General features: G+C 33.4%; 1 protein-coding gene and 1 pseudogene across 1 annotated transcript; both read right to left on the bottom strand.

Moving 5' to 3' along the window:
• Positions 1-1287: 1287 nt before the first annotated feature.
• Positions 1288-3627, bottom strand: LOC132800499 (cytochrome P450 71D11-like; annotated as a pseudogene).
• A 3551-nt stretch (positions 3628-7178) lies between these two features.
• LOC132799819 (cytochrome P450 71D11-like) lies at positions 7179-8933 on the bottom strand. Its single transcript, XM_060812551.1, has 2 exons — positions 7869-8933; positions 7179-7595 (listed from the first exon to the last, which is right to left on the bottom strand). Exons 1-2 carry the CDS (start codon positions 8775-8777, stop codon positions 7269-7271), a joined length of 1236 nt encoding a protein of 411 aa, XP_060668534.1. The 5' UTR covers positions 8778-8933; the 3' UTR covers positions 7179-7268.
• Positions 8934-12347: the final 3414 nt, after the last annotated feature.

The following is a 12347-nucleotide window of genomic DNA, read 5'->3' on the forward strand; positions in this document are numbered from 1 at the left end:
TAAACCAAATCATTAAGGATTTGATGTGAATATTTTATGGAAATTTCCATGGAAATTTTGCCCAAATTTTGAAAATTTCAATGGATATTATAGAAATTCTATTCATTTTCATGTCGAACTTAAATTTTATTTCGATCCCTTCAAAAAATGGAAATATCGAAGAAATATCGGATATTTTAAACCTTGTTTTTAAGGAGTACCGCTTTGATATTATCACAAGTAAGGGAAAACTACTCATCAAGATCATCACCACGGTCACGAAACCTCAAAAAACAACATATACAAAATCTTCATTTGCCTTAATGACACTTCCTTTTCTAGTTGCCTTGTCCACTTTATGTTCCTTAATGATAATGTCCAATATCTTGTCTGCTTCTTGTTGCAGCTTCACAAGTTTAGGCCTCAATCCATTGAATGGATGAAAGAAATATACAGAAGGAAAAAGATCTTCTACAACAAAACCTCATACAGCTTTTTCAATTTCCATCATAACCGATATGAATTTTTCTTGTTCTTTGCATCTCTTACCAATGGCAGCCTTTAAGGGAGGAAATGAAGAGCATTTTGAAGGCAGGTAAGTAGAACTCCATGAACAAAAGTATATAGTGGTTCAGTTTGCTTGTCTAATCGATTGGTATAAAAACACCCAAAATAAGGGACCCATATAGGACAAGGTACTTGCCTCCACACATATATTCTTAAAAAAATCATACACCAAATGAATTCAGTACCCTTACCCTTGTCACCATTATTAATGATAAATTAACAATATCTTCCTTGCTAGTACTTTCAAGACCAAATCTAACTATTGAATCTAAAATAAGTATCATTTTGTGGTACGAAAATGAAAATTAATGAAAACTACAAGAAACTTGCAATTGCCACAAAGCAATAAACTAGAGAATAGCATACTCCGTAATCAGTCATCCATAATATCAAATAAATCATTTTCGTCTTTGGTAAATTTACCAAGGGCTAAAGTCATAGTGATCCTCCTATTCAACTACTTCAACCATTTTTGAGCAACTCGTAGCATTTTCATAACGTTGGGGCTTCTGTCATTTATATATGATTTGATTTCTTATCCACTGCCCCTTCTTCTGAATAGGTTAGCAATGTCCAAAAATATGCACATGGAAAACTAAGCATTTACACCATAGCTTATCAGCAATGTTATATGTTAACTGTTTCTCTTCCAAATCTAAGGTCCCAACATATATAAAATAAAAAAGACACAACTTCTTATTTAGTTTTCCCTGCGGGAAAATTTTCAATAGGTGAATTTAATTAAGGATGATAAGCCATGGGAATCAAAAGCAAGTCCTCTTTTCTTCTGACAGTAACGCCAAGGCTCTCAGTCATGTCTAGTTCTTCATGTCTCAATCCATGTGGGAGTTTCCAATCAAAATGATACGCCAGCAATGCAAGTGGAAGCTCAACATTGATCATACCAAATGACACACCAGGGCACATTCTTCTTCTAGCACCAAATGGAACATACTTAAAATTTGTACCTTTGAAATCTACAGAACTATCAATGAACCTCTCTGGATTGAAGCAATCAGGGTCAGTCCAATTTTTGGGATCTCTTGCTATTGCATATGCATTTACTATCACCTTGGTTTTTATAGGAATCTCATAGCCATTAATCTCACATCTTTCACTTCATTCTCTTGGAAGCAACAGAGGAGCAGGAGGCTGTAATCTCAAAACCTCTTTAATAACACACTTCAAATATTTCATCAAACCTCTTTAATAACACACTTCAAATATTTCATCTCATTAAGGCTCGTTTCATCAACTGAACCTTTCCTGCTAAACACTTCACTAACCTCTTCTTGTGCCTTCATCACTTTTGGATGTTTTATCATTTTTGACATTGCCCAATCTACAGCACTTGCTGATGTCTCACTCCCTGCAGTAAACATGCCCTGAAAAGTTTTTCTATACCATGTCAATTTTTATTGAAATGTAAAGTAATTTTGAAAAATGGACTATTTTGGAGGGGTAATTAATGAATTTCATTTACACATTTCAAATTTTTATTTTCATCATGTTGATTTCCAAACTTGCTAGTAGCTCCATAACCCGGAATACTTATTTGGTTTATTGAAGGAGGATGAGAAAAAGGATGAGCTTAGCTTAAGAAAGTGACAAAACTATCCCAAGAATGAAAGATCATGCAAGGAAGAGGATGAATTTATCCAAGGAAAGAATAAGCTAACCCTAATGAGGAGGAGGAATGCACTGTAGAAGAATTCGAGTTGAACTATTAAGAGGTATATATATAGTTTAGTCAGGTAGGTTGAGAAGCTCACGATAAGGAGTAAGAATATCTTTATAGAGGAAGAGGATAAGCTCATCTGAGGATTAGCTCATTAACCATAAAAGATAGTTAGATATAATAGTGAGATAGATTGTTAAGAAGGAACTATCCATGCTACAATATTAGGGATAAAGGAATCCATAACCAGAACCACTCACACTAGCTCTCTGTTTTTGACCATTCCACTGCTATAATCCCTTATCATATATTTGTGCATCATTAATGTCCACAAATACTTACTGAAAGTATACATTTTGAAAAGGAGTTAAATGAATTATAGTTTAAAATTTTTCACAAACATAATGAGGCAGTTAATTTCAATTCTTACTAAAGGTATTTGATAGAGACATAGGAAAAGCAATAATGTTTCAACAGAAAATTGAACATATATAGTACTTACATAGAGTACTGCTTTGATGTTATTAGAAGTCACGGAAAACTCATTATGATCTAGATCACCGCGATCATGAAACTTCAGAAGAACATCTACAAGATCTTCATCTGTCTTAATTATCCCATCCTTTCTTGGTTCCTTATCCTCTTTGTGTTCCTTGATGATGATGTTCATTATCCTGTCAGCCTCTCAAGTTTTGGCCTCCATCCGCTGAATAGATGAAGCAAATAACCCGAAGGAAACAGATCTTCAACATCGAAGCTCCTGCAACTTTTATAACTTGTATTACGACCGATACAAATTTTTCTTGTTCTTTCAATTCTTTACCAAAGGCAGCCTTTGAAGTGATGCGATATGCTATGGAATGAATTTGCTTAGCAAGATTAATAGCTAATCCAGCATGTGAACCAATGAATTGCATGAGATTAGATAACACTTCTTCTCTAATGGGTCAGTATGATTGAACTTGTGCTGTGCTTAGAAGCTCCTATACACAAATTTTTCGAATCTGTTTCCAATACTCACCATAAGGTGAAAAGGTAACACTGGTAGAATTATAGGACATAATCTTCGAAACAAGAATTTCTGGCCTAGATGCAAAGATAGCATCATGGGTTTTCATAATCTCTTTGGCAAACTCTGGAGACGAAACCACCATGGTTGAAACTTGTCCTAGGTTTAGGTACATCAGAGGTCCATATTTCTTGGCCAAGTCTCTCAATGCTTGATGAGGTAGAGAGCCAACAGATTGGTGCAAGTTTCCTATTATCGGTAACTTCCATGGTCCTGGAGGCAGTTTTGATGCTGAGTTTGTACGTTTTGATCACTTAGTCAATATGTTCAGCACCAGAATCAGATAGAGGAAGGAAGTGAAGAGGATTTTGAAGGAAGGTAAATGGAACTCCATGAACAAAGTATAATGAGCTTTGTGTGTTCCAACTTGAAACTAAGTCTGTGTTGGTCCCCCAAAATGCAATGTTCACAAAAGTCTAATTTGCTGATTTTGTTCTTGCCTAACAGACCCTGTTTGTTCAATTCTTATAAAGCTTTCTCACTTATGTGAGCTAACCATCTATGCCATAGTTGAGTTTCATCCTGATTTGTAGTCATTGCAATAGCACTCATACTAATCACAGTTTGTCCTTCTAACACAGAATTGAAAAATCACCAAAACAAAAAATAATTAAACCAGAATTGAAAGTTTTGCAATGTTGAATATTCAATTTTCCCTTTTGGCTGAACTTGAATTTGTTGGACAAGCTTGATGGTAAATACCAGCTTTAAATAATGAATTAAAACATGTGTTAAAAGTTAACATATAGTATGGGGTACCAGTACGACAACCAAAATTTTTTAGGAAACGGTAAAACTGCGGCTGTACGATAAAAATAAAAAACAAAACCCAAAAAAAAAAAAAATAATAAATGAAATAAAGGTAAAATTGTAAAAATGTATTAACTAATGGTGGGCCCTACCATGAAAACAGACAAATTAATGGCAGACAAAAATCAAGCAAGGCAATGAGAGATGTCTGGCACATTGAGTTAAATACACTCCACCTCACGATTTCAGCACTTTGGCTTTTCAGCAAAACAACAAACGCAAAAAAAAAAAAAAAAAAAAAAAAAAAAAAAAAAAATTAATAATAATAATAAAAATGGCACATTGGGCATGAACTTTTAGAAAGTCACCACCATATAATCGATTTAAATAGTTTTTGTATCACTTCAGTCTAATTGCTTCAGTCTAATTGGCATGGGAGATTCAAAATGAGTAAAGGAAATTAGAAGAAAATGCAAGGATTTTAAAAATTTTTTTTTTTATTTGAACAAAGTGAAAAATATAAATTGGAAGGAAGTGACACAAAACAAAAGGCAATTTGTCAATTTATTTAATCTAATGTAAATAAATGCACTTGTTATGACGAAGTGGAGAAGTTCTAACGGTTAAGTACCAATATTTATGTTACTTACCAAAAAAAAAAAAAAAAAAAAAACCCGAATATCTTTGTTTTCTACACATAAATTCGCGCTATTTGCCCTTATAGATTCATGGGTTTGGTAGAGTTTAGTTTGATTTGTCGAGAAAATAAAAAGAGAAAAATAATTTGCACTTGTCATAAATTATGTCAAATAAACTGACTGCGTTGTACATTTTCCAAAGTCCTTAGCACCCCGTCTATTGTATCACTTGGCTGCACATTTAACAGGTCCTTAGCACGAGTGCTAAATAACAAGCTAGTACAACGAGACTAACCATTGTTGATTATAAGACTAGCATCTAATTCTGTTTTTTTTTTTTTTTTTTTTTCTAACATTTTCAAAAATGCTAATTGAAAAGTCATTTTTCATTATTGATTTTGTTTAGAAAATATTTCTAAAGAAAAAAAATATTTATTAAAAATTATTCAAATATTTTTAAAAAGTATTTTTGACTTTTTGAAAATTAATTACGTCAAATAAAACAATACAGTTATTGAATCTAAACCATGTGTTGTCTTGGGCGATAAAAATGAATACATAAAAGAAATATGCGGGCGTAATCATTCAAAAAAAAAAAAAAAAAAAAACATGCACTTGCCACAAGTAATAATTAGACAATATCATAAGAGAAAAGAGGATAAGATTTTGCATATATATATATATATATATATAAACCCACTAAGATTCAATCTAACTCGGCCGAAACCTTGAATATCAACACCCTCAACATCCTACATCCTCAACATATTCGTCCAATCCATACCTAGTATAACAGCCTGAGGAAACCATGGTATATATCTGGTTCTCAAAGGCAGGATCGAAGAAGTTATCAACACCATGAACAATCAAACCTCCATTGTTATAAAGATTCGTTTCGGTGACTGTGACTCCATTGAGGGATGCGGATTCGGCGGATAGTATAGTAGTGACTACCAAACGATGACCTTGAAGCAGCGTATCAAACATAAAAATCTTGGAATGAAAGCGACGAGACGACTCACGGCGAAGATATTGCAGAGCCTGACCTTCGAGTTTCCAAGGTACGACATGATACCGCAGCAGATTCAATGGCGGCGCCTGCGGATACTTGGAGTAGAAGAAAGCATCATCCCGTGGGGCGAAAACAGTGAGGTTGGAATTGCCGGATAACAGTTGTGAAACGGTGAGAGTTGTGGTGGAATTGCCTGATAATAGTCGTGAAAGATTGACATCGTTGAGGAACACTTGAAAGATCATTGACGCTACATGGTAGCCTTTATCAGAGAGGGTTCTTGATGCCATTGCCAAATTGAATTTGAAGTTGTCAGTTTGTAAATTCTTCACATCTGGTTTCGAGACCTCATGAGAGAATTGTTGCAAACGAGTAGAGAAAAATACTACTGCTACCAAAATAAGGAGGCCAAAGACCCATTTGGATGCCATGATTAATTGATTGTGAGAAGGCTTCAAGAATGCGAAAATATTGTAACAAATTAGACCAGAAGAGATAAGTAATTGTTATACATAATGAACGGGCTCTCCTATCATGATTTAACTTTTTTACTTATCCTATTCGAAAAAGGTCACTACTACTAATCGTTTTAAAACTTCGGAACAATTACATTACAAAGCTATATTTACAATCAAAATTTGAATAGAATTATATGGCAGTTTATTAATAATTTTTAAATTGATATTACCTACATTTTTAAAAAGCAAAACTACTATATTAGATGCCAAATCACGGGATACTAACTATTAATAATCATAATCATCAATTTTTTTTTATATTAAAATCTTAAAATAAATTTTTTAATGGTAACAATTTAAATTTTTATATGACATATAAATTTTATTGATAAGTCTCACTCGGGATTGTTAAAAAAACTAGCACTTAAATATTGAGGCCCTATTTGGCCTAGCTTCTACTTTTTCTTAGGAAAAAAAAAAAAAAAAAAAAAAACCTTCTACTTTTTCTTATTCTACTTCTCCATAAATACTTTGTAAAGAAGCCACTTTTCATTCACTTTGCACTTGTATTCACCAAAAAAAAAAAAAAAAAAACAAAAGAAACATGCACTTGCCAAAAGTGATAATTAGAGAAACCAACAATATTCCAGGCTACATTGAGAATTAAGTATTGACCGCACTTACAGCTTAATGGCATTACACCATATATTTATTGTTTGTCTAACATATATTATATATATATATATATATAGATATATATATTTTCTAAAGAAGGACAAAGTAACATCTTATTTATTAGTTTCCCCTGGCAAATTTTCAATGGGCGAATTCAATTAGGGTGATAAACCAGGGGAATCAAATGGAGATTATCTTTTCTTCCAACTGAAGCGCCAAACATCTCAGTCATGTCCAATTCTTTATGTTTCAATCCGTTTGGGAGTTTCCAATCAAAATGGTACAATAGCAATGCAAGTGGAAGCTCAACATTGATCATACCAAATAACACACCAGGGCACATTCTTCTTCCGGCACCAAATGGAACATACTCAAAATTTGTACCCTTGAAATCCACAGAGCTATCAATGAACCTCTCTGGATTGAAGCTATCAGCGTCAGTTCAATATTTAGGATCTCTTCCTATTGCATATGCATTTATAATCACCTTGGTTTTGATAGGAATTTCATAGCCATTAATCTCGCATCTTTCACTGCATTCTCTTGGAAGCAACAGAGGAACAGGAGGGTGTAATCTGAAAACCTCTTTACAAACACACTTCAAATATTTCATCTCATTAATGCTTGTTTCATCAACTGAGCCTTTTCTATTAAACACTTCCCTAACCTCCTCTTGCGCCTTCTTCATCACTTCTGGATGTTTTATCATTTCTGACATTGCCCAGTCTAAAGCAGTAGCTGATGTCTCACTCCCTGCGGAAAATATATCCTGAAAGTTTTTTTTTATTTTCTGTTAATTCTATTGAAATGTAAAGTACTTCCTCTCAAGTTGCATATGGTAGTTTTTGGGAAAAAAAAAAAAAAGACTTACCAAAAGTCCACCATTTCAACAAAAACTAGCTAAATAATTAACTTTAATTTGACTAACTTAACAAAAATAAGGAAGCAAGTAAATTCCAATTTGGTAGTAGAGGGACGTGACAGGGAAATAGAAGAAAGCAATAATATGTCTCAGCACAAACTGAACATATAAAGTACTTACAAAGAGTACTGCTTTGATATTATCACAAGTCAGCGAAAACTCATCAACGTCGCCACGATCATGAAACCTCAAAAGAACATCTACAATATCTTCTTCTGCCTTAGTAACACTACCTTTTCTTGTTGCCTTGGCCTCTTTATGTTCCTTGATGATGACGTCCAATATCCTGTCAGTCTCTTGTTGCAGCCTCTCAAGTTTAGTCCTCAATCCGCTGAATAAATGAAGCAAATATACAGAAGGAAACAGATCTTCAACATCAAAACCTCCAGCTGCTTTGGTAACTTCCATCGCAACCGATACAAATTTTTCTTGTTGTTTGCATTTCTTACCAAAGGCAGCCTTCGAGGTGATGCTATATGCGGTGGAATGAATCTTTTCAGTAAGATTAATAGCAGATCCAGCATGTGAACCAATGAAATGAATGAGATTTGATAGCTCTTCCTCTCTAATGGGTCGGTAAGATTGGACCTGTGCTGTGCTCAGAAGCTCTTGTACACAAATTTTTCGAAGTTGTCTCCAGTACTCACCATAGGGGGAAAAGGTGATACTGGTAGAATTATAGGACATGATCTTTGAAACAAGAATTTCTGGCCTAGATGCAAATATAGCATCATGGGTTTTCATAATCTCTTTGGCAATCTCTGGAGACGAAACTACTACGGTTGAAAGTTGTCCAAGCTTTAGGTGCATCAGAGGTCCATGTTTCTTGGCTAATTCTCTCAATGCTTGATGAGGTACAGTGCCAACCAGTTGGTGCAAGTTTCCTGCTATGGGTAGCTTCCATGGTCGTGGAGGTAGTTTTGAATCTGAGCTTGTGGTTTTTGATCTCTTAGTCAATATTTTGAGCAACAGAAACAGAAAGAGGAAGGTAGTGAAGAGGATTTGGAAGGAAGGTAAGTAGAGCTCCATGAACAAAGTATGATGAATTTCTGTGGATTAGAGTCTGAGTGGCTTCCTTTCAAACAAATTTTAGGTTACAAAAGTCACAGGTACTGTGGATTAGAGTATGAGTGGCTTACTTTTAAACAAATTTTAGGTTACAAAAGTCACAGGTACCACGAATACGTTTGGCGTTTAAATTTTTTGAGAAACTTCTTGGACAATATATAATTGTAACAATTACCAAGAATATATATGGGGCGGCATAAATAATATTGTTAATTTATTATAAGTTACAAAAAGTCACACTAAGTAAATGATTTAAAGTCTAGCCATCTGTCAACCATGGAGAATAAAGTTTGAGTGACTGACGTTAGATCAATTTACTCCAGAATTGAAACATTTGAAATGTTGAATATTCAATTTATCCCTTTTGGCAATGTTTGAATTGAATTTGTTGGACAAGACTGGAATAAAATGATCACTGGGGCTCAAATATTCATGAAGGTCCACATTATTGCTTGGTTGTGACTTAATTCTTTGGACAATCCAATTGCAGCATATACAAATGAGATCAATTTGGCACAAAATCTTTGATCCGTGTAAGAAATAAACAACCATGGATCCATAAAGTCAATTAGACATGATGTTGCGCTATTTCCGCAATTAGAATTGAAACATTTGAAATGTTGAATATTCAATTTATTCCTTTTGGCAATGTTTGAATTGAATTTGTTGGACAAGACTGGAATAAAATGACCAATGGGGCTCAAATATTCATGAAGGTCCACATTATTGCTTGGTTGTGACTTAATTCTTTGGACAATCCAATTGCAGCATATACAAATTAGATCAATTTGGCACAAAATCTTTGATCCGTGTAAGAAATAAACAACCATGGATCCATAAAGCCAATTAGACATGATGTTGCGCTATTTCCACGTATACGGGTCGCACAAGTAATAGAGTGATGAGTGAGTATCGTTCTCTCGAAGATTGATATTCGAAATTTTGTAAAGTACCAAAATTATTGATTAATTCTTTTTATTTAGGCAGCCAATTTGATTAAAAACTAGTGTAAATGTAAATTAAAATTAATATTAAAATTAAATTAAAATAGTGGGACAAGAAATCAAGAGAAACAACACATACAAATAATAGAAATGGCAAATATTATTATCTAAAGTTCTAGTATGTTGATTTCCCTCTTATTCTTCCTATAATTGAACTTACTTTGGTTGATTTTTATTGGACTTTTATTCTTAATTCTAACCAAGTTGTTTCTAATTATATCTAATTTCCTATCCCTAGGAAAATTAGAATCTATGGATAATTAGTGGAAATTCAAGAATCCCTTCCTAAATTAACCTCAAAGCCATGCATTAATTCCCCTTTCTAGGTTACCCACTTCCTAATTAAGCTTTCCAACTCTAATTAAAACATGGATTGTGTAATCCTAGTGAAAAATCCATTAAATAACCCTTTCCCAATGTGAAATTTATAGATCTACCTAATACCTAATTGATTTCCAATCTAATTAGGCATATTCAAACATTAAATCCAAGGAATACACAAGAAAAGAATAGATTTGCACAATAATAATCAACCACCATTCAATTACAATCCAAATAAAAGTTCCATCAACACCCTAGATAGTAAATCTAGCAATCCATGTACAAAATATCAACCAAATCCAAAATAAAATATATATTCATAATTAAACCCATGTCAAACATAATATATATATATATATATATATAGAAATACAATTTAGAGAGTAATAAATGATAGAGATAACTCAAAGGAGGAGGAATCTTGTAGTAGAATCTCTTCAATCTTCAATCTTCTTCCAAGCCCAAGCTTTCTCTCTCTAGATTTTGCTTTTCTCTCTCTAAATTGGGTGTGTTGCTTTCTAGTTCTTCTCCAAGCTATCTACAATGGTGGCTCCCCCTTCTTTTTTTTTTCACCCTCTCAAGCCTTCTCAAATAAAATCTCCTTAAATCATCTTTAAAACCCTAGCCTTAAATCCAACCTTTAAATCAAGATCAAAGAGTCCTAAAGGTGCACATGACTTTCACATACCTAATTTAAATGAATCACATGATTTGCACATGCAAATCTCTACATTAAAGGCACATGTCTTGCACATGTTCTCATTAAAATTCCAATTTGACCAAAGTCAATAAAATCAAAATTAGAAATCAAGGCATGGAAAGTTAACATTTTGAAAATCTTCAATAATGGGTGGCATCTTTGACTTGGTTGAGGTATGATGAGCCTTCTTCCTCTCCAAAATGATCTCCAAAGGTTCAAAAACTATGAAAATTATTCTTAACTTCACTTTAGAGCTCACCTACACAGGTATACAGAAACATTATCAAAATAACTATAAATGCTTGAGTTTTCCACAAATAATTAAGCTATAGAAGACTAAGCTTCTGTTTGGCATATTTTTTTTTGGTTTAAAAGCCTACTTGAGGGCCGAAAGCTTTTTTATAAAAAAATAAAAGTTTTTGGCAAAAATCAATAAGTACTTATTGACCAAAAAATGAGTTTTTTTAAGCTGTTTTAGAGAAGCCCAAATTTTGAGCTTCTCCAGAAAAGCTCTTTTTTTTACTTTATATAGAAATTTAATTAGCATTTAATACAGCTGAATGAGCATTTAATGTAGCTTTTTTATTTATAATCAAACACTTATTAGCTTTTTAATAAAAGATCCTTTTCAAAAAGATCTATTATATAAAGCTCTACAGATTAATCTCTACTTTCATCAGCTTTACCAAATGGACCCTAAATAAGTGAGCTAAAACTCACTTATCACATGACAATTCAAGTTTGGCTTGAGATTAATTCAAATCAGATACCAACATTTGTATATAATCTCAAAAATACAATACAAATACTGTAAAAATAAGGATAAATCAAAAGACCAAGGAGCTAGCAATCAATAATGAAATATTAATGCCTTTATATATATATATATAAATATATATATATATATATATATATAAGAGAACGGAGGACAAGATTTCCATAAAAAATTCATAAACAAATAAATAAATAAATAATTAAATAAGTCCACTAAGAATCAATCTAACTCACCCAAAACCTTGAACATCAACATCCTCAACAGCCTATAGATTAAAATCCTCAATATATAACCTGAAAGCAGGATTGAAGAAGTTATCAACACCATGAACAATCAAACCTCCATTGTTATAAAGATTCATTTCGGTGATTGTGACTTCATTGAGGGATGCGTATTTTTCGTATATTATAGTAGTGACTACCAAACGATGACCTCGAAGCAGCGTATCAATCTGGGAATGATGAAGAATGTAAGAAGAAGCATTGTGAAGAGAATCAATAGCCTCAGCTTCGAGTTTCCTAGGCACGACATGATACCGGAGCAGAGTCAACGGCAGCGCTTGTGGATAACTGGAGGAGAAGAAAGCATCTTCCCGAGGGGTGAAAACAGTGAGGTTGGAATTGTCGGACTACAATTGTGCAACAGTGAGATTGGTGGAATTGCCAGAAAACAGATGTGAAAGATTGACATCGTTGAGGAACAATTGGAAGATCATTGAAACTACATGGTTG

This window comes from Ziziphus jujuba, chromosome 1 (assembly GCF_031755915.1).
Source record: "Ziziphus jujuba cultivar Dongzao chromosome 1, ASM3175591v1".
NCBI classification, from domain to species: domain Eukaryota; kingdom Viridiplantae; phylum Streptophyta; class Magnoliopsida; order Rosales; family Rhamnaceae; genus Ziziphus; species Ziziphus jujuba.